This window comes from Saccoglossus kowalevskii, chromosome 10, assembly GCF_978046115.1.
Source record: "Saccoglossus kowalevskii chromosome 10, keSacKowa6.1, whole genome shotgun sequence".
Taxonomy (NCBI): Eukaryota; Metazoa; Hemichordata; class Enteropneusta; family Harrimaniidae; genus Saccoglossus; species Saccoglossus kowalevskii.
The window spans coordinates 16,877,450-16,902,591 of record NC_140650.1 but is presented as its reverse complement, the minus strand read 5'-3'; the positions used below and the strand labels follow the sequence as shown (position 1 = coordinate 16,902,591).

General features: G+C 33.5%; 1 protein-coding gene across 1 annotated transcript in view; it reads right to left on the bottom strand.

Moving 5' to 3' along the window:
- Window positions 1-25,142, bottom strand: part of LOC102809018 (1-phosphatidylinositol 4,5-bisphosphate phosphodiesterase epsilon-1-like) — a 116,548-nt gene that overhangs the window by 75,941 nt on the left and 15,465 nt on the right. The window contains exons 4-6 of the mRNA XM_085504598.1: window positions 21,421-21,551; window positions 18,823-19,131; window positions 17,895-18,140 (exon numbers count right to left, since the gene is read on the bottom strand). Of these exons, the coding sequence (XP_085360724.1) occupies window positions 17,895-18,140; window positions 18,823-19,131; window positions 21,421-21,551 (686 nt within the window). The remainder of the gene's footprint in view (window positions 1-17,894; window positions 18,141-18,822; window positions 19,132-21,420; window positions 21,552-25,142) is intronic.

The window sequence follows — 25,142 nt, the reverse complement described above, 5'->3', positions numbered from 1 at the left end:
TCTCAAGCGTTAAAAATACATGCTAAAAAACGCAAAGGCTATAGGGTAGATGCTTGTTTGTAAACAATGACACGCTATGGCCATCTGAAGCATGCACAGGTGACAACTCCCCCGCTTTAACAAATAATATCAAATCTCCAAATTCCAACATTTTTGAGATCTCGGCCAGATAATCAGCATTATATGAAAGTGATTAAAAGTAGAACCTTCAAATGTACTCTAGTTTCAATCCACATGAAACAAATATATTAGAGTTATGAGCAGACGCCACTACATCTAATGGCAGCATTGAGCAAATTTTTCACTACTGAGCATGATACTGACTATATTTGAAATGCATTATGGGAGATAGCAGTTTCATTACATACAATGGAAGGTTATCACCCTGGAAACTCACTGAACTATATGTAAATTTCTTTAATGTTTTCGCAAGTAAATATATTCAAACTAAAATAACACAGGATTTTTTCATCCTAGGTCACCTAATATTGAGACAGGAAAAAATAATCTTTTAGGAAGGAATGGCAATTTTTCACCTGACACTTGGGACTCTTGTATGTCAAAAAAATGTCTGGTCACCCCAATTTTTTTTTCATTTACTTTTAGCATCCCGAAAACATGAACCTATAATAATGAAAGTACATAATCTTCAATTCCCCCCTTAATGTAATTTTTAGTAGGTTAAACATTATAAACATTACATTGTGGATTTGGGTCAAGGCAAAGTGTTGACAAAACATAGAATTTATTTTAAATAAAATAAAAATGAATAATTTTGATGACGACGAACAGCCATTGTTTTTTTAAGTTATGTAGTGAACACTTGCGTATTGTATTTGCCATCACAAAGTTTGCAATTTCATAATTGGATACTCAGCCATAGCTAACCCAATCAGAAAACATGTTGCTTGATTATGGGGTTTTATAGCCAATCAAATTGCATCTTGTAAAATATATTCTTTCCTAATAAATTCTGCCATTATATTAGTTTTTAGTTTGACTAACAAATCTGGCAATATTTTAATCTAGATTGTAGACTTTAAGGTTATTTTTTTAAATAAAATATGTTTTATTTCAAAATAATAGTAGCAGCCATGAAACAAAATTTGGCTATTTAAAGTACTTTGAATCAAAAGTAATTTTTTCACTACCGACATGTTACTGGGAAAATAAGCAATGGACTTAATTCTGTTATATATGTATATGTAATACATTTGTGTACTGTAAATTGACTAAATTGTGTGAATTTTTTTGATATTAACAATATTAGGGTATATATAAATAATATAACTTTTTTAGGCCATGTCACCAAGAAAAAATTTATATTTTAAAAACTTAGCTGATGACCCAAATTCAGGTGTTTTTTTTTTACTATTCTGATAAACCAATAATACTGAACGTATGCCAAACATGACACGTAATACAGTTCAAACCTTCTTAGCTAACAACAAAATTGATGGATGTAACTATGAACATAAAGATTTGAAAAACATACAGTAACGCCCACACAGGACAGCCAGGCTACATTGTAAATGAGACAGACCATGACTACATTTTTTTAAGGTGCAACATATTTACAAGTTCCAATTAAACCAAGTACAACATTAAATCAATAAAGTTATACATTTTTACCAGGAAACTGAATTTTAATAGATCACAACACAAACTTCTGTTTATTTTGCTTAGAGGTACAAATCAGATACCGCTGTATAGCAATCACATGTCACAAACTACTAGTAGTAATAAACTCGTAACATGAATATAACCACTTGTTCTTGGGCAACAACAACATCAATTATTATTAATTAATGGACTTACCTCAATTCCTCACTAAATGCAATAAACAAGAGTAACTTCATTTACTCAAGGAATATACCATATTTCAGTTGAATTTTAAATCTAGTTTAAACTGATTTTATGTAACTAGTATGATAAAACAGACCAAGCCCTTTTATCAGACTATGGCCAACATGTGTGTAAAAATTGCAACTGTGTCAAGCAAGTTGTAACAAGACCACTCAAGTTAGTTACAAATGGCATGTGCAAAGCCTGTACGAGGTTTACTGAACAAGGCCACTTAAGCTATGGTAATAAAGTGTACTACAAGGTGAAAACATTGAATGACACTACATGTAGTAGACTTTGTCTAATTGCAGGTCACCATATTGATTTATCTGATATCCCTCTACCTACATATTTATTAACAATTCTCGGGGCAGAGTTAAGTCACAGAACGTTCTAAGTTGTTAAGACCTGCACCAGTGTACCAATTATTTCTATGGGCTCTGTGCGAGCTGCTGTGGAACACAGCTCGAACAGCCAGTGAAAACAGCTGCAGTTGAAGAAACAGCACAAACGCAAGTTTGAATTAATCCTGAGCAACCAAATTTTTATATGCTGCACATGAAGGGATAATCTTGTTTAATACACTGTTCAGGGGAGTCACACTCACTATCCCAAAGTACAGTTTTCTGAGAGTTTTTGACCTTTGTTTTCTTCGTGATGGTTGCCAGGCAGTGAAAATTCCTGAATGTCCGCCCCCAAGAATATGACAAGTTAAACCTATCTAATTCATTTATTTATAAAATAAATGTTTCCACTTGTATTGTAGGTAATTATGTGTGAAAACATTGATACAAAATATTAGTTCTTAAGATACATATCATCTTTAGTTCGTGTTACATGAATTATTTATTTGTTTTCATAGCTCATCTGTAATCGAAACCCACACAATTCACTACGTATACAGTGATTCAGATGCTCACCTGACATTAATTGTCATTTTTTTTAAACAACGAAGGGCCTCCAGGTTTTCTGTTACAATTACTGTTTTACGCCCAAAATATGGTAAAAGTTTAGAAATGTCCCATGGAACTAGTTGCCATTTTGCACAAAATTTCCTAAACTTATTTTGACAAGTGAATCCCTGTACACAATAAATGCATGTGATCAGAGTCAAATATGGTGAATGATACATGTATCTTTGGCTTGACTTAATTAGATATGTGTGAACAACCTAAAAATTGAGGTGTTTGTATGTTGTATCAGTGGAATTATTGTTTTTGATGCCCTATGAATCACTACTGTAAAATACTTTTTTTTCTCTTGTTGGAATTAATTTTCGCTTTTTTCACTAAAGGAATGATTCAGTGAAAATAAAATCTAGCGAATATACCTTTAATTCCTATACATTCAACTCGTCAAAAATCTGTGAAAATATATTCCACACAAAAGACCCAAAAATTTGTTTCAGCGAAAATTAATTCCAGCTAAATAAAATAATTTACAGTACACAAACATGTACACACACACACGCCCCAACAGGCCAGATTTTTGTCTTATATTTATATCAATGAACAAATTATGATGGGGTGTTTTTTTCTTAACTAAGCCAATTTATTTTCACTAATTTGTACAAAATTACATATAGCAATATCACTAGATTTCATTTTCAATGATTTTGATCTTCAGAGAAAAAAGTGAATACAAAGTATTCTATGCTATATATGTTTTTACATGCATTATAGTTTAATGGTTCCCACCCTACCAAACATTGGTTAGGGAGAAATATCCTACAGGCTTCAAATTCTTCCCCCACCTGTTAATGCCATGGAGCATGAACATGTCAAAGTCGTCAAAATTAATTTCCTTGCCATACTTTGAATCATACATATTATAATTTCCTACACATACATTTCAAAGTTAATTTTATAAAATTTGGTCTTGAAAATCTTCTCAACTTTTCCTATAATGTCAGGATTGAGAGAAAGAAACGCATGCATAACTCTGCAAGACGTATACACAGCCTTAAATTACATATATCGGCCAATTCGACACTTCCTGACAGGTTTAGTGTAAACGGATGTGTTTTATATTACACTGGTCAAAAGTAGGTTACACATGATGTAGCAACAAAGCAATGCAAGCAGTGGGTACATATCGTTCACATTGATTCCACTATAGGTCAAGGTAATTACTGAGTTATAAACTATTTTCAAGGCTAGGATATTCTGGAAAAAACAAAATTCAGGACAAAAAATTTCTAAAAATGAGTAATTTAAATTGTGAAAAAAATTGAGTATTTGGAAAAGCATCAATACATTTAGGTGGGCATCTCGGCCCTGTATTTTATTTCAGTCAACTATTTATTTACTAAAAGCAGTACCCTATTTCCCCTTAGGGTCTATTTATATTTCAGAATCTATTATGATTAACTGTACACTGTATGAACTACTTTGATTCATCCTAGCACAATGCATGTACCTGAAGACCTCAATTTGTTCCAACTGGTGAGAGGCTGTGAATAATCAAAACAAGCTCCAACCAACAAATGTACAGAGCTAGAAATCACAACGACAATGCATGTACATGCAGACCTCAATTTATTCCAACTGGTGAGAGGCTATGAATAATCAAAATTTTAAAAATTATGGTGTCCAAATAATGAATTTCAAGCACAGAGTAGGTATATTCTTTTTTTAAGGGGAGGGGATTTGAATCAAAGAGTTGGAACTGTCATACAAAATTCACTAATTGCATGTATAATTAGGTGCTTTTTATTTTTTTTTTAAATTGCTAAAAAATTTATCAGACTAAAAATGCACTGAAATGCAAATTTAGTGCCAAAAAATAGCATCACTTCTGCAGTTTAAGCAGGTGCATACAAGGTACATTTTCAGTTCGAGCAAAGCATATTTGTCAACCACCACCATGGTATTTATATACTGCCATTTTTGTCAAGTTTCTGTAGGTTGTAATTTGACAACTTGTGTGCAAGTGAAGTTTGGCAACAAGTTTTACCAGCAAGTTTGACAAGTTCAGTCAGTAAGGTTTGACAATATGTGTATATTGGGTAAGGAGCCTTTGAGAGAACAAATATAGTACCGTAGTTATACCAAACAACAGAGAAATTTTGAAAATCTGCACATGTTCCATACATATTGACTTAGTCTGTGAAATCAAACTAATTAACCAAGAAACTTTATTGAAACAAATAAGTTACACTGTACTTGAACTTTTGCTCTGCGGCTGTGAATTGCCGAAATAAAGGATGTTGGTTTTATCAGACAGGCCAATGTGTTCGGTTCAAACCAGATTCGCATTATCAGGTGGCACGTACATTGCATCGGGGAAGAATCTAGGCATATGCTCACTTATGTTTATAAATGACAGGGTTTGCGCTAGTGTCTCGGCAAGACGAGTCCCACTTACAAAATTTTAAGAATTTAAATTTGACCCTAGATAACTTTATTAGAGATTGGACCCCAGCTTGCCTGAAAAACTGGATCCCTCTTCCATAAATGGAGTCCGGGAAGCAAAATATGAGGTTAACGCAATCCCTGAATGAGAACATATAATCAAAACATTTCATTTTTCAAAGAAAAAGTACATTGAAAAGTGTTAAAACATAAGGAATGTATTTTAAACTAAAGATAATGCTCAATATGCCATATTCTTACACACTGTAACTTGTCTCACCTTTATTAATATCCATGGGTAGTTTTAATTTTATTTTCAATTATGGAAAAACCTTTACTAACTTAACCAACAACGTCACATTGTCTTTATAAAATTAATAAAGAGTTGTAATCTACTCATAAACTTGCCAGAAGGTACCAGAAATTGTAAAAATTCTTCAGGATTTGCTTGTGTCAAAACCTTGATCCTACCATGAACATCACTTGCAGGAAATAAACCAGGTCAAAAAAATAAAAATTCTCAAAGAAAGACAAATATAGAAGATAAGAAAACAAAAACAGCTAATAACCTTATCACCATCAGTTCCCTCTTTTCACCACAAATTCACAAAATAGACCCGTTTAGAAGATTTGATCAAAAAGAGCCAAAATGTTTGATAGAAACCTGAAAATTGACTCAAATTGTGTCTGTTGGCTCCAAATTAGGGTTCATTTCTAGAAATATTGAACAATCTAAAAAAAAGTGAAGAAAAATTTGGGCGAGAAAATCTGGTGGTGAAAAGGTTAAACCTGGTGGTTGCTGGCAACGTTCCATAATGAGAGTTTATAAACACAATTAAGTGTACGTATATGACTTTTACTAAAATTGAAGATAACTATCATTTATTACTAATTTGTCTGGTTTTCGGATATTAAAAAAAAAAAGTCACTTCTTCATTCTTACAGCTGATAAGCATATTTGATATACTGTCTACATGTACACAGATTATCGTAAAATCTGTATTAGAAGCTGCAACCGTATTAGAAGCTGCAACCGTAATAGAAGTCGCACCCATTCTTTTTAAATAATTGAGAACCAAAAATTTCTCATACCGGTATGTGCAGAAGCTGTAATAGAAGCCGCATTCCCTCTGTTGCATTGTACCATTTTAATAGAAGCCGCAGCTTTTAATACAGATTTTACAGTACCAGGTTAGTTGTTTTTCTTTAACTCGATTTCTTTAAGTGCAATTTGATGTACAGAATTTGAGAATTAGCCATTTCTTCTTTTCCCATCGTGCAATGTGACAGTTCAAAAAAGCGAATTTCACTTTAATTCTAATTTGCATTTTATTTGCTTAGGGGTGGGCCATTTGAAATAATGGGGGTGGCAGTTAGATTTATTTATTTTTAAATGTGCAAGCTAGACACCAACAAAATTGCATGCAATTTGAAGGGAGCCATTGTTGGTCACATCAAAAAAAATATAAATGTTCAGACAAGACATTGCTACCAAAAATTGCAGTTTCACAACTTGTGATACGCTGCCCCCCCCCCAATGATTTCAATTTCAAATTCAAAATGATTTCAATGTTTTCTCTATGACAGTATGGAGGTTTTTAAAGAATTGGATTTACAGAATCCTGTGACTTTCTTCAAAGGGAAAAAAGGTTTTGCCTCTCATTATCTTGCATATGATTATTAGTTTGAAACCAGCGCCTCACTCATTTTCTATTAGCAATTTTGTATACCCATGTTTACTGTTTCAGAGGATGCTTTTGTTGATCCAAAACAACTTTTAATGCATGTATTTGATAGCATCACTTAATAAATGTCAAATTTTGAACATACCCAAGTACTACCTTATTATAGCAGTAATGCAGGATCCAAGTCTCACAATATGACTATCATTAAATTATTCTCAAAATCTAATCAAATGCACTTTATATATTAATTTTCTGATTAGTTTTGTTAGTGGTTATTATGAAATCATTTATTTATCATTTTCATAATTTATTAATTATTTGTGCAAATCTATGTAAATCAGAATGGCGTTGAAAACACTTCATGCTATACAAATGCTACCATCAAATACTTATTTCGCTCGGAATTTATTTTTGCTATTTTTGCTGAAGAGATGACTCATTGAAAATAAAATCCAGTGAAGATACTTTTTTCCCTATATTTTACTTTCAACTTATCAAAAATCAATCAAAAAGTCTTCAGCAAAAATTAATTCTAGCTAAAATAAAGTATTTTACGGTATAAACAAAATATCAAGTTAATTGGTTCAAAACTTCACACAAATATCACTGAAAAAATCAACCGATTGATCAAAATTATTTACTTGCTGTCCAAAGGAGTTTGATTGCAACATGGCAGGTTTCCAAATAATTGGATGAATGAGTCATGAGTAAAAAACTACTTCCATTTTAGAAGAAATCAAAGATGGCAACCAAGACATGTGACCAATCATAAAGAGATTTTCAAACTTTAATGACTTTTCTATGTAGATGATAAAAAAATTCCCTCCACAGATAATCTGTGTATCTATGTATGGCTGTAGTTTTGAACAGTGGTGTTAAAATGATCTAAAAACTGATAATGAGAGTTTTGATCACTTGGGGCATAAATGTATAAGTTTTATAAAGGTTATTAAGTTTATTATCTGTTAATACACAGATTGAAACTGCAGTTTAAAATTAAATTCAACATCACAACCTGCATATGATCTTTTCAGCTCACACTATGTCGCTAATCTAATCTCCATACATATGCATCTTTGACCTTTTTCCTACACACTCACTACCTACAAAGTCAACCTACTCACTCCAAATGCATTTACTATTTGCCAATCGCTGAATACTGTAGTCAAACATGTGACTGTGCACGGAAATGATATCCGCAACGACAGTCGGGTGGTGACCCCTGCGTTGACTGGCCTCGATCAAGTACCATGCTAATCTCTCCATGATGTGAATTAAATCTGCAACTCACATCATGGAGCAGGTTTCGGCGATGATGCTTGAATGTGGCTCACACCCCTTCTGCTCTCACAGTCTCAGCCAAGACTTAATAAGCATTAATAAGCTCTAACATTTTTAATAAAGTTAAGGGGGTTGATATTGCAGTTCATGCACCATGTACTCGGTTTATACCAGACGTCAGAACTGGATTCAAACAGGTGGCTCTGCATGGTACCCACAACAACAACAGGATGTAGATCGCCCACCCTTGTTTTTATTGAGTACCATGCTAATTCTCTTGTGATGTAAATGAAATCTGCGATTCGCATCACAAGTAGGGTTCCGGAGACGATGCCCATGTAATGCTCACTCCTCCTTTTTTTAATCAAACTGCTCGTCTCTTGTGTCATTTCTTTATCATTAATGACCAACGCAATCTCATAATGTATTGCTCAGTAACCAGTAGCAACAAATTTGAATCTCCTTTAATGTTCAGTTCTTTATGCCAGAAATTTTTTATAATTTTGTAATTTGAACACAAGAGCTGCATATTCAACAGAACTTTTATCCATCTAGAGTTGCACAAGAGACTAGTAGATAATGAGTGATCTTTCTTTTTCTTGGAAAACAACAGTTCCATGAATTTTTTAAAGACAGTTTGAGCTGAGTGGTTGAAAACAAGCACGATCTGTATATACCTTCGGGAGGTGTGATTTTCTACATGCGTGTAACTTAGTGACATTAGATATTATTTTCTTATCCAGGATTAGGCTTTACTATACATCCTGGGGACACTATAATCATGAAATGTGCCTTGCCTCAAATAATATTAGTAAAATTATTTTAAATGTAGTATATTTCTAAAGAAAAGTTAGTGCCAATACTTTGTGGTGTGGAAATATGTAAAGAACTTATTGGTTGCTTAAAAGTCATGTTTATTCAATGTTAAGACTAACTTATTGCCGCGATACGCCATTTTATACAAATTATAAATAAGAAGAGAAGCATTGAAGAGAAGTTCATCAAGGATTATCAGTGCATTTGTTCCCGTGAGAATTGCTAGTGTTTATTCCCAGGATTGAGAGACAATTTCTCTCAAAAACATGATATTGAGAATACAGGAAAAAATTTGCATCTCAATAAATGTGTGAAAACAAAGTTTTTTGTTTTTTTTGTTTTTTTTTTAAATATTTTTTGTGCCAGGCGACAGTTCCGTACATTGTCTCTCCTGACTTTTTTTTTGTATGTCCAAATTGCAAGTGCTACCGGTAGTGACGCCACATAGTGCATTTTGCCACAGAAGTCATATTCATGTTTGGGACTACATGACAGGGCTTTGTGGCCATCTCTCTGTCAAATGGCAATTTAATGCACTATCCTGGCGTCAACCAGGCCCAGTCGAACACAAGCACCTGTGGACCTTAACCAAGGTTCCCCAAAGTCACATTCGTTAGTGAATGAATCTCGGCCAGTGGAATGGCCTTCCCATTGAGTCTGTGGCACACTCACCCAGGGTAGGTGTCGACCCTTTGATGTTCAGCCTGAGGTAGGATTTGAACTTGGGTCTACCGATCATGAGTCTGATGCGACAACCACTATGCTACGAGTGAAAACAAAGTTATATATTAAATTTGAATTCAGTTAAGCTTGGGTGGTGGGATGGGGCATATAGTATGAGAAGAAGAAAGGTATGCATCGATTGACCTTTGGTGAAGGATAGAATAGAATAGGATATTTTTTTGGGAACGTACACAAAAACAATGCTTGAGTAAAGTCCAATATAAGAAACATAAAGTAACACAACTAATCTAAAGTAATTTTAAAATCTGAAAAACAAAATTAGCTAATATACTACAAACATATTTGTCTACACTTGAGAAAACATTAATAAACAATTCTCCATTTGGTAAGGTTTGATAATCAGATGAGTATTCGAACAGTGCATAGAGAAATTGTTTCCGGTGTTCTCAAAAACTGTCACAATGAAAAAAGTAGTGTTTTTCATCACCCACATCATTAGAGTCACACTTGTTACATACCCTGTCAATATTATTTATTCCCCTGTGACAGCATATTTCAATTGGCAAGAAGTGGGCTGAAATACGAAATTCGGTTAATACTACTCTGTGTTTTTTTGTTTTTTATAGCATCCAAGTATTTTTCAAATTTATAATTATTTATAATTAAATACATCACATCCCGGTAACACATTACGGTATAATCAAGTGAAAGAATGTGGCTCTGCTTGCATACTGGATACAACATAGTGATGTATCCAGAATTGCCACACCCTTGCATTCATCTCCACCCATTAAAACTATATATGACTCATTGTTAAGCATTGAATTTAGGGAATGATCTTCACATATTGTAACTGAGTATAAAACATGACTCCAGTAATTGACATCAATTCGGTAAGCCTACATGCCGTTCACCTAAGCCTAGCATTGCTATAGTCCTCTACATATTATCAGTGTTCACGCTGAAATCCAGTTATCGCCAATAAATGGTGCCACAATTATTTTTACTGTTTTTTACTATGATGTAGCAGTGCCTTCATGCATCAGGACTATATAACTGTCAAATGGGATATACATATCCATAACAGGACACAAAGTGCATCTCGAGCAGAATATATTATATCAACATGATATTTTGTCTTTGAACGTCTTAGTGCACTAAACAAAACTCAGTCGAGACCAACCCCAATTGAGATAAAAATACCAATCTGGATAGAAAAAATATTCTCAATCAGAAAAATTGTAACGTAAAACAAATTTGCCTTTTAATATTATTATCGTCGCTTGGGATTCAATTCCTGGCATGCACAAGGGACGATCCCTTCACTTTAATCCTTATAGCAAATTTACTTACTAGGTTAAAAATGGCAAACAAACTACAGAACCTAAATGATATGGTTTGATTGCAGTCTCAGGTATTTACAGGTTTATCATTAACAGGCAACACCTGATGTGGTACAATAATGCCCTGTGTATTACTGAAATGCACCCATGTAGCTACTAAAAGTATATGTGTATATATAATGACCGATTATGATATATAATGCCATGTTATAATGCCCCCACCATGCAATAATGCCCTGTGTATTACTGAAATGCCCCCATGTAGCTACTAAAAGTACATGTGTATATACAATGACTGATTATGATATATAATGCCATGTTATAATGCCCCATCATGCAATAATGCCCTGTGTATTACTGAAATGCACCCATGTAGCTACTAAAAGTATGTGTATATATAATGACCGATTATGATATATAATGCCATGTTATAATGCCCCCACCATGCAATAATGCCCTGTGTATTACTGAAATGCCCCCATGTAGCTACTAAAAGTACATGTGTATATACAATGACTGATTATGATATATAATGCCATGTTATAATGCCCCATCATGCAATAATGCCCTGTGTATTACTGAAATGCACCCATGTAGCTACTAAAAGTATGTGTATATATAATGACTGATTATGATATATAATGCCATGTTATAATGCCCCATCATGCAATAATGCCCTGTGTATTACTGAAATGCACCCATGTAGCTACTAAAAGTATGTGTATATATAATGACCGATTACGATATATAATGCCATGTTATAATGCCCCCACCATGCAATAATGCCCTGTGTATTACTGAAATGCCCCATGTAGCTACTAAAAGTACATGTATATAATGACCGATTATGATATATAATGCCATGTTATAATTCCCATCATGCAATAATGCCCTGTGTATTACTGTAATGCCCATGTAGCTACTAAAAGTACATGTAATAATAATAATAATAATAACTTTATTGCATCCTTAGAATTACAAATGTTCTATTGGTTTACAGCAATAAATATATAAGTGATTAAAAAAATCAAAGTACGATAAATAGGCCGATTATGATACAATGACCATGTGCTGCTGGGATGCCATGTTATAATGCCCCTTATGTTTTGCTATAATGACTTGTGTGCTACTAAAATGCCGTCACAAAGATAATGCCTATGAGAAAATACACACCAAGTGGTGCTACAATTGTGTTTTTGAAAAAACCTTATGGTAAATTATACCTTCAACTGTTTTCATAACTCTAGTGATTGCACCACAAAGCATTGCAAAACACTGTTTTCTACTTATTGTTGACATAACAATTTTAATCAAGAAAGTCAATTTACCCTAACACTAATCTGGTAAGAAGGCTGACTTTTAACCCCTGTGCTGCAGAAATTCCACAAGATTTCTGCAAATTGCGAAGTATTTGGGATTAACCTTTTGTACCTTTTTGGTCCAAAGACATTATTGCCACATGACATCACAGTTTAGCTCAACCCTTTGAATTCCCAATTCAACTTTCACAAAATGTTTTCATGTTTTTTGTTTTGTTTTTCACAATTTTTAAACAAAACATGTAGACAAGATATTATTGAAAATCACATAAAAATTCACAAAATGTTGCACCAACATTCTTGGTAGGAACGATTATGACATACAAAATGCTAGGTAGCTATACAACTAAATAAACTAGGGTGCATTAACCTACAAGTCAGTGAATGCATATACTGAATGGAATACAAATCAACTTTACTATTATAAAAGGGATGTTTGCAAATTGCCACAGAAAAAGGGAAATATACTGTTTTTTTAAGGGAATCAAAGAGCTATTTTATAAATTGCAAATTTTATAATTTATAAAATTGATATATCCTACTTTCATGTACAAGAAAGGGGTATTTCTTTTTTTGCGAACTTTGTCAATTTGAGAATATTCTAAGGTGAAAGGTTGGAACACTGAAGTCAGTAAAATTCTATGCATAGCAAGAAAAAGAAAAAACATCAGAAAAGAGTTGCCAGCCAACCAACGAGAATAATAGTAAGAATGCGATATCAACAGGTTGTACGAGACTAGAATGACATTAGCAACAATCGAGAACTATCAAGTGTGTCTTGGAGTCATTTTAATATAAAAACCATTAAAGTAATTAGAGAAACTTAAATGACCACCTGTAAAAAAAGAAGTAACTTATTAAAAAAATAACATTTCAAGTGTAGCTAGGGTGATTCAATTTAATTAGTGCCCCCTAACTACAAACCTATTTTGTGTGTATAACAGCGATGAAACATAATACTTGTTAGTTTCAGGTATACAAATGACTTTCCTTAAACCTTCATTATATACAGCAAAATAACAAGTCAATTTTACCCTGAGTGCAATGTATGAAATTGAATCTAACACGCAAATTTGTACTAAAGTATAATAAAACCTATACATAAGTCAATAAATAAATTATTAGTTTCCATATTCTGTATCCTATAAAACCATTTATTTTCACCGACATTTAATTTTGCTATACTGATGTTATATTCACTGGGTTTTGATCTTTCCACCACAAGTTCTCTATTTTTATCAGAAATTCACAAAATAATCCTGTTTATAATCTGCACTTTCTTTCAGAAGATTGAGACAAAAATAGTCAATTTTTATGAGTAAAAACATAAAATTAACTCAAATTTTGTCTGTTGGCTCCAAAATCAAGGTTTATTTCCAGAAACATTGAATATAAGCAAAAAGTGCAGAAAAATTTTGGTTAAGTTCACAAATTTGCCAATGAAACAATGAGTTGTTTTGTTATTTTATATGTTCAAGTAGATTTAATTTTAATAGTGAATTATACTTATCATCAAAAATAGATATTAACTCTTTTCTAACGGAATCTCAACAATGTTAGCGATAAACCACTGACACGAACAAGCAGTTAACTAATACCGGTAAGTTATAATTAATTAATTGAGTTATAATTAAGTTATAATTAATTATAACTTATTCTACTTAGTAACTGAGGCTAAATGAATAAGACATACTTCCAAGTAGAGTTCAATTGGGCAATAACTATCACGGAGTCATCAAAGTAATTGGTATAATGCCCTTTGAAAAATAGTCATTTCTTATACACTTATTATTACAAGGCAATCTTATCAATTTTTGCTTTTAAAATAGGTGCCCTTCCAAGCCCTGGATTTGTTTCCAGTCAACACACGCATCAATGTTGTGTTTCAAAGTTGAGTGTAAATCATGATTTTATAGCAATTTTTTATATAAAAGAATTTGTGTGAAAATTTCAGGATCAGAAATAAATCTTTTTTAATTTGGCTAAATCTCAATAACCCATGTTTCTGAAAACTGCTCTATTTTCACAAGACAAAATATCATGAATTTCACAAAATATAGACACAAAGGCTTAGCGATTTTCACAACTATTTTGTCCTAATGAATGCCATCAAACTGCAAATAATTTCTAGCAGGGAAAATAAAATGGTTCACAGTATACTGGTAAATCTGCATCTTTTTTTTTGTGTGTAAAGCATACAAATCAATTGACCTAGCTATACCAACTTGTAATATTGTAAAATACTTTATTTTTTGTACTTGTTTGTTGTGCAATGTAATTTTTTGGTGCACATACATGTAACTACGTAAAGTGCTTATGTAAATTGACTCAATAAAAAATGTTTTAAATACAAAAAAAAAATTTTTTCGCTGGAATTAATTTTCGCTGAAATGACTTTTTGGGTGTTTTGTATGGAATTTATTTTCACTGATTTTTGACGAGTTGAATGTAAAATAAGGGAAAAAGGTACATTCACTGGATTTTACTTTCTCCGAATCATTGATTCCTACAGTAAAAATTAATTCCACGCAATATTATTTCACAGTATTAAAAGTAAACATAAGTAACTTTTTAATTTTATTAAACGGTTAAATAATAAATAAATGTTTTTTTATCTAACTCATCATGAGGACCAAAAGATACACTACTACAATAACATGTCGAGTTAAATTTAAGTCATAATCTATTCACCAAGTAAAAAAAATACTATATTTGCTCTATTAAAAGCACACCAACAACAGTAGCTCATCTCCATCAAAAATCACATTTTTTGTATATTGAATCATTAAAATATGACTTATTTTGACTATGAAAACAATTCTGCTCCAATTTATGTGAACAATGATGTATACTTAAGGATCTGTATTTCAATTCTAATATTTATTTTTGTGAAATAAAATTTATTCGGATGAATTAGTTAGTCGGATGATTCAAAACTAAAATTAGTTCTAATCGAGGAGCAGCTAGATTGAATACGTAAAGAGTAATAAGTATAACAATACCTGAAGATCCTCCATATTCAGATTATGTGTCATTTTTTTCGATCTACAGTTCCAGGTTTCATAAAACTTCACCTCAACCAACTAACAAAGAATTTCCGTGGTACGTACAAGCAGGTGAAGTGAGCCAAACTATGCTGGCAATGCATCTAGAAACGTTTATCTATACACAGAGAAGAATACCTATAGTAATGCACAATGAGGGGGCTGTAATGTTTGTACTGTGGTCACTTTACAATACACAAGTACACCACAATGATGATTGTCATGCTGATTGGAGGATATTAAAGTAGACACTGTAAATTCTGCTGGAGGATTGGATACATCACATTTTTCTCAACAATGTTATTAGCATTATTTTAATCAATATGATCCAGTTAAATATTAGACATTGCTACCGTACTCATTCACTCGCTTATACAGCAGACATTGTAGACTTTACTCTCAGCAATTAATAGGCTGTCGCATGTGTTTACATTTTGCACGTGTTTGTTTTGCACATGTTTACGTTTTGCACATGTTTACGTTTTGCACGTGTTTACATTTTGCACGTGTTTGTTTTGCACATGTTTACGTTTTGCACATGTTTACGTTTTGCACATGTGCATGTGCACCGTAAATGGTTGGCAGGAACGTACCAGTTGTTCGTACCAGACGATGGTGTTGTTCCTTCCTTGTATTTAAATATAAATGCAGGTATTCCTGTTAATAAAACAACTTGTGGGCAACGTTGTTACAACAGCTCGTTTACTAATGCTGATCACTGAGTGACATTTCTTATCAGACAGTCGCAGAAATCTAAACATTTGACGTCAAATTACCATGACCTATACAATTAGAGCTGAGTTGACTAGACATAGAGCAAAACAAATTTGCATCATTTATTAGACTCAAAAATGGCAACTACATTTAACATCATGGTATATTTCTAATTATTTGTAAAAAATACCATCAAGTAGCTGATGTCAGTGAGCATCTGAATTTAATGCTATTATAATTCTGGATTATTTTATATTTTTGGTAAAATTCTGACCAAAGCACATTTTCTAACTGTCATTTGTGATTACCAGAATTAAATTTGCCCATCAGTACATTGTAACTTATGGGGCAGGGGTGACAGAGGTACAATATACAAAGCCCACATACAAACGTATATATGATAAAGAAAAACCCCCAAAATTGTTTACAGCAACTTCATTGTGGAAAGACAATCAAGCTAAATACTAAACGGACTGATTTTGAAGGAAGCTTGAGTCAAAATGGAATCCCAAAAATCAAGTTGGGTCAGTTTGTTGACTGCTGTGGAAAGGGGTTGTCAAAAAAAAAAGATTGTATGTGATTGTTCAGGACTTCTGTAGGTGCAAACTCAAATGTTGTGGCCCTGATTTCTGTTGTTTTTACAACAACTTCTTTCTAAATGTAAATTTCATTTTGCTAAATAAAGTTAGATGATTTTTTTCAAGATCACCATATCACTTTATGATTTTCTGTTACATCAAGGAATAGCATACCTACATCTGCATTCACTTCATCTTTATAAATATTTATAACTCTCACAATTCAAATTGAAAGGGGAGTTTTCTATTGGCCGATTGAATAACATCGGAACATTTTCAAATGACATCGTTGTGCTTGTTCGTTGATTGGCTGGTTTGATTCAAATGTCAATGAAATTAACAAACATTTATAAAACACCAAGAGTAGTTGAAATGAAAAATCTTTGTGCATTAGCGAGGATTATACCGATTTTACAAGGGCTGTAGTTTTAACCCCCTCCCCATTGTTTCCAACAGTAATCCCCAAGGCCTTTTTTAATAAAAACAAAAATGAATGTTCAGTGTAAGGGTTGCACTAATGTAGATTCAGCCATCTATGTTTTTAAAAAGTTAATGGTTTCCATATACTTGAGTATAAAACCATATTCAATTTGCTGAAGGGCTACTTTTGATATTTGACTGTATAGATACAACAATCACATAAAGTACTTATTACCAACGAGCATGAAAATCCCAAATAACCATATAATTGATGTCTGACTAGATACAATAACCAATATTTCTGTAAACATATTTAATTATTCACTGGTTTTTATTTCGCTATTTTTGCGTACAAAAAAAATCCACTGAATTTAATTAATGTGAGCATGTAAATTTAACTACTGTAAAATACCTTATTTTGGCTGAAAAGACTTTCTGGATGTTTTGTATGGAATTAATTTTCACTGATTTTTGACAAGTTTAAAGTAAAATATAGGAAAAAAGGTATATTCGCTGGATTTTATTTTCACTGAATCATTCCTTCAGCGAAAATAGCGAAAATTAATTCCAAGCGAAAATGAAGTATTCTACAGTATATCTCATTGTTTTTCTGCAAAGTTTGTGGACTTAAAACCCAGTGAATTTGTTCAAAACATTAAAATAGTGAAATTAAATGCTAGTGAAAATAAATGGTTTTACAGTAAAATTTGTCTCAAAACGAAGTATTATATCTAGAATCGAGACAAATTAGATAGAAATGATAGAGGGTGCACTCAGTCACACATTCATGAACTTAATAAAAATTCATTTACCTTTGTGTACATCATATTAAGGTTTTCATCTTCATCCGTATCTTGGTAACCACTATCCTCCCTCCCCAGTCGTTTTCTATCAGAGTTGATGTTGATTACTAAAGAGTTCAATTTGTTGCCCCATTGACGGTAAACATCTTCTCGTTTTTCAAGATCACTTATCAAATGAACAATTTCCTTTTTAGTATTTTTATCTTCAAAATCAGAAGGATAGGAGCTGATCCATTTCTCTAATATTGTTAACACCTGTTGATAAATAATATTTAATTTTACACCTGGCACTTGCGAGAACGTGACGTACACCACAACTGCAACACACAATTTGTTTTTTGTTTTGTGACACTGTTTTGAAAACAATTTTTTTTACTAAATTCCTAAGGTGAGGAATAATTGATGGCTGCAACTGGTGACTCTCGGACTCAAAATCAAATTTATTGAACAGTAATTAATTTACAGAAATGTGTGACCAAAGACAAATACTAAACAGACATCCACTGTTGTTGAATACTCAGGAATTTAAAATTGTTCAAAACAAGTATGACCGCATCCAGTACATAGATAGGGTTTCAAACTTGGATGCTGCAATGAACCATTTCTTAGATGTATGAGGTATGGAGCGAGCTACTATGATTATTGCTACAGTGTTCCACTGGCGACAGTTCTGTTCACTTCCTGATTAGTACATCTCAATTAAAAGATCTTCACGATCAGTTTTAATGAATTCAACCTGATTGTGCGACAAATCCACATCAGACAATGGAATCGGTTAATAATATCCTCAGTCAAAATGACTAACATATGTATGTGTAATAAGCCAATGACAGAGTCACCAAACTGTTGCATGGCTGGTTTTACATGAATATCTGACGATTCTGGAATACGATCGCTGGGTTTCAGCCTACCAGATTCTAACCACATAATAACTAACCTTTCGTTGCACATCGTGTATTGCATCACAATCAACAGTTACACCTTTACCATTTTCATTTTCCGTCATGCTTTCTGAAAACTCACTTATACCATCACACTTCATTGATAAATGTACAGCAGCTGTGTGATTGTTTGTCACACTGGTGGCTTTATCTTTCATCATGCTGTGTGATTTAGAACCAAGAGTCCACATGGAATGCATCAACAGCCTTAGGATGATGACTGGGTGTAAGTAGGTGGGAAGAACAGAGAGCAAGGTGTCACAAAACTTATCAGGAAACAGATCATTTAGATTTAGGTCAATGTTCTGGAAGTATAAACAAAATTATCAACATTAAAAAATTATGTGTATCTTAAATTACAGCATTGTCAGTACCAGAAAATTCTATGTTGTCATCATTCACTGGTAAACGTCCACACCCGAACCAAGCATACTGTTAACAATCAACAATAAATGGCAGAGCACAAATTATGGAATGTAAAGTGAGTGAAATTAAGAAAAATTATAATACTGTCTGCTACATGTATAATGGCATGTTCTCATTGGTTGATCAGTACTCCGTCAGGATTGCCCTTAAAATCATTTTGACAAGCCGCTCCGCTAGGATTGCCCTTAAAATCACTTTTGTGTGCATGTGTTAGTAACCTAGATTGTGACGACGCTCAGTATTTTCATAATCTATATTTATATTTAATCAAATTTAAGTTTGCGTAGCTTAGGTATATTCAACTTTTACTTAATTAAACTTAATTAATCTGGAATTTTACATTAAATTGCATTGTAATTGAGTTTAATTAAACTCAAATTAAAACGCAACCCTTTATAGGAACGCATTTTAATCGAGTTCATATCGCAACTATATTAAAAGTTAATTCAATGTGTGTCATTACAACGATAATAAGACGTGTACATTACAATGTATGTGCAAGTCTATGTGAGTGATTTCCAGTGTCTTCGCGTATTGAATCGTCTGAGTTATTTTGGCTTGCCTGATTTTGCTCAAACTTGGCATACCTTCACTCTAGTTAGGTGGTAAAATTGTAAAAATAACTCTTGGCCCACCGTTGCCATAGCAACAGCCAAAAAAACTGATTTTTGAATACTTTCGCATAAAATGCATTACCTACTACCAGTGTTCAAATGATCATGCTTATTATTAAGTTGCTAAGTTGCGCACCGATAAGAAACCACTTGAGCTGTTCAAGGAATCTAGAAAATACAATTGCAAAACAGTCACACATGCTATATTTGTAATTCAATTTGGCTTTCAGTATTATGTCAAACTAAAAACTCCAAGCACTACGAGATGAGAACAAATTTAGCTGTGTTACACTGAAACAGTACCGTAAAATCTGTATTAGAAGCCGCATCCCTAATAGAAGTCGCACCCATTCTTTTTGAATAATTTAGAATAAAAAATTCATCATTTCTCATATGTGTACATGCTCTAATAGAAGCCGCATCCACTCTGTTGCATTGTACCATTTTAATAGAAGCTGCGGCTTCTAATACAGATTTTACAGTAATACCGATCGTTCGGAGACAGGTATTTGGAATTCACCAGATGACAAGAGCTGTAGAAACATTCAAAGAAAACATACATAATAAAACTGTCAACAGAGTGCATGGGCTAGGGTGATCAATGTAGTGTATAGACACTGCCTACAGGAGACACAACATACAGAGGATGAACGCACGATAACTAAAATTTAGTAACCGTGTCACGGTAAAAAGAAAAAAAAAAATTTTTCATTTCACAATGCTAATGGAATATGGCGGAAATAAAATAAAAAGTTTGTCATCTTATCGAAATCAAAGGGTTACCTTGCATGAATATACTAATGATAAGAGCAAAAGATACAGTAGTAATAAAGTGTAGTGACTTCTTGAGACTGAAAGCTCTTTGTGAACTTCATATACAGGGTCCGATTTTAATTATAGCATGGTGTTTCCTTACATGTCCTACCATGGCACCATCTTTTTGAGCGAAGCGGATCACCAACCAGCCTACCGGTTTGTCATTATTATGATTCATTCACGTTAAGAAATCCTTTTGTTTTTCATATAGCACCATAAAGTTACATAATTACATATTCCACTGAAATCTATTGGTACATATATCACACATGCTTTGTACGTAAATGACAGATGTGCCAATGGACAAAATAAGTATACTTTGGAAAATACAAATAGTTATTCCATCAGCTTGTGCCATGTCAGCATGATGTTTTTATTAAGTTTTAAATTTCACAGCCACATAAAATCAAGTTTTAATCAACTTATAATCAGTGAAACTTAGTAAACAATATTCAACTAATAGCAGGTGAATACAATAACTATTAGACGAAGTCCTTTTTTGTTGTGCCATGTGATTAACTATTCATTATGACTTACCTGTGGTTTGTGGACGACAACGCCCGTATGTCTTTTATACACTATGTAGTATTAACAGTATCGGAAGATACACCACATACATTGTACACACCAATTTTGAAAACTGTTACAGTACTGCTGATAACTGATGAACTGTATATGTTGTATCAGGGATCAGACAATATGGTATGAAAGTAATGATAAAATTCTGCATGACATTACCTCTGTAACATGATTCGTGTCAGTAAATTCACCCATAGGCTGTTTGTCTGATATCAAAATACCCTGGATAAGGAACTCGATTGTAGCTACACTCAATGTTCCATCTTTGATATTTACACAAGTCTCATTATCTGAAAAAATAAAGCATTAAATTTCATGGTGGTTGCGATAACCCAAGCCTATTTATTATTTATCGCCAACCCTAAACTTTTTTTTTGCCAAACCTGTTCTTGAAGTGCATGTTGTCAACCACATATTAATTTGTGTTGATTTCATTAGAAATAAAAAACGGAAACACCATGACAGCATTTCCTCAAGGCAGTATTACAGTTTCTTATAAATAACTGGCTCCATGGTGTAACAATATATTAGATATAGTTTTAGTTTCATGCATTCAATTGATGGGTTATAATTGGTTACCATGGTGAGTTGTTATGTGGCATCATCAGGTTACCTGGCTTTAGTAAAGTGACCTGTATATAAAGACCATCTGTCTATAGTAAATGCCACTGGGTAGTCCCAAAGATATTTACATGAAAAGTTACCTGTACATAAACACTACCTGTCCATAGTAAATGCTACTGGGTAGTCCCAAAGCTATTTACATGTAAAGTAACCTGTATATAAAGACTACCTGTCTATAGTAAATGCCACTGGGTAGTCCCAAAGCAATTTACATGTAAAGTAACCTGTATATAAAGACTACCTGTCTATAGTAAATGCCACTGGGTAGTCCCAAAGATATTTACATGAAAAGTTACCTGTACATAAACACTACCTGTCCATAGTAAATGCTACTGGGTAGTCCCAAAGCTATTTACATGTAAAGTGACCTGTATATAAAGACTACCTGTCTATAGTAAATGCCACTGGGTAGTCTCTAAGCAATTTACATGTAAAGTGACCTGTATATAAAGACCACCTGTCCATAGTAAATGCCACTGGGTAGTCCCAAAGCTATTTACATGTAAAGTGACCTGTATATAAAGACCACCTGTCTATAGTAAATGCCACTGGGTAGTCTCTAAGCAATTTACATGTAAAGTGACCTGTATATAAAGACCACCTGTCTATAGTAAATGCCGCTGGGTAGTCCCAAAGCAATTTACATGTAAAGTGACCTGTATATAAAGACCACCTGTCTATAGTAAATGCCACTGGGTAGTCCCAAAGCTATTTACATGTAAAGTGACCTGTACATAAAGACTACCTGTCTATAGTAAATGCCACTGGGTAGTCTCTAAGCTATTTACATGTAAAGTGACCTGTATATAAAGACTACCTGTCTATAGTAAATGCCACTGGGTAGTCCCAAAGCTATTTACATGTAAAGTGACCTGTATATAAAGACTACCTGTCCATATTAAATGCCACTGGGTAGTCCCAAAGCTATTTACATGTAAAGTGACCTGTACATAAAGACTACCTGTCTATAGTAAATGCCACTGGGTAGTCCCAAAGCAATTTACATGTAAAGTGACCTGTATATAAAGACCACCTGTCCATAGTAAATGCCACTGGGTAGTCTCTAAGCTATTTACATGTAAAGTGACCTGTATATAAAGACCACCTGTCTATAGTAAATGCCACTGGGTAGTCCCAAAGCAATTTACATGTAAAGTGACCTGTATATAAAGACTACCTGTCCATAGTAAATGCCACTGGGTAGTCTCTAAGCTATTTACATGTAAAGTGACCTGTATATAAAGACCACCTGTCTATAGTAAATGCCACTGGGTAGTCCCAAAGCAATTTACATGTAAAGTGACCTGTATATAAAGACCACCTGTCTATAGTAAATGCCACTGGGTAGTCTCAAAGCAATTTACATGTAAAGTAACCTGTATATAAAGACTACCTGTCAATAGTAAATGCCACTGGGTAGTCTCAAAGCAATTTACATGTAAAGTAACCTGTATATAAAGACTACCTGTCCATAGTAAATGCCGCTGGGTAGTCCCAAAGCAATTTACATGTAAAGTTACCAGTATATAAAGACTACCTGTCTATAGTAAATGCCACTGGGTAGTCTCAAAAGATATTTACATGAAAAGCTACCTGTATATAAAGACTACCTGTCTATAGTAAATGCCACTGGGTAGTCTCAAAGTTATTTACATGTAAAGTGACCTGTATATAAAGACTACCTGTCTATAGTAAATGCCACTGGGTAGTCTCAAAAGCTATTTACATGTAAAGTGACCTGTATATAAAGACTACCTGTCCATAGTAAATGCCACTGGGTAGTCTCAAAGCAATTTACATGTAAAGTGACCTGTATATAAAGACCACCTGTCTATAGTAAATGCCACTGGGTAGTCCCAAAGCAATTTACATGTAAAGTGACCTGTATATAAAGACTACCTGTTCATAGTAAATGCCACTGGGTAGTCTCTAAGCTATTTACATGTAAAGTGACCTGTATATAAAGACCACTTGCCTAAAGTAACCACTTGATATGATTAGTTTTTATTTGTGATATTGGCAGTGCTGAGTACCCAAAAGTATATGAAATGGAATACATCCGGACTATGGCTTCCAAAACCATGTAACCAACTAAAATTTAGGTACACCAGTTCACATTAGCCATAACATGCACAAGAAGACTCCATTCAGCAGTTTTCATATATAAATAAATGACAGAAGAAGAAAATCATAACAGTGATATAGCCCCTATATTGCTTGGCCTTGATAATCAACCAGGTTGCTGGGATGCCATCAAAAAATACAGCTATTCCTCATGTTATTCCTATATTGAGGCATTTTTTTAATTCGGCCTTGAAAGTGGGTGAAAGTTGAAGATTTGGTCTCCAGTCTCTGTCCCTTGAATATATACCGATAGTTTTTTTTTCCTTGTTTGTTATAGGCCATTACACTGTGACGTCATTGTTTACATTTTTGCCAACCAACACAGGCTTGCGTTTTATTGCGAAAACATTGCCCTCAACTTGTTTACATGTATATTTAATAACAACAGCGAATAAAACAGTTATTTTATACAGTAAAACCTGTCAAAACCGACCATGACTGGGACTGGGATCTATGGTTGGTTTTCAGAGGGAGTTTATTCAGGGTGGGCGTAACTCAATTCGATTGAAACAAAAATTACATGTGCTGTAAACACGGGAAAAATGAAAGACACTGGAGTTTGCCTCCAGTGATTATATTTACATTTATTGTATTGTTTCAATAAAATAATTTACCAAACAAGACAAGAATATTATGGCATGTACATAAAATCAATAAATAATAAAATAACTGTTCGAACAGACCGGGTAAGTATCACATATCGTAACTGGAGGTGTCCATTTTGAATGACATCACAACGCAAGTTAACGTGAGCTACATGTAATTATCATAATTTATGCAGACAGTTGATTTTGCTGTTAAGTCAATCAATTAAATTACGATGTAAAAAAATCATCAAGTTTTGACTGCTTTAAAGAATATCTTTTTTCAACATTTTTGTTTTCCGTTCGAATTTTGAGATCTTGGATATCTGTCAAGTAACTGGTTTCTTTGTTCATTGCGAAGTTCTGTAATCTCGTCAACATGTCTAGCACACCCGGGCTAGCACATCATCATGCGTCAAATCACTGTCGTTGTGGGAGTCGATAATTTGACTGACGTTGCAATTTATGTCATCGTTGTTTGTAGATTCCTTTCTTTGTCTCCAATCAAATTATCAACAATATGTTGCTCTCTCTCGAGGTCATACGTCG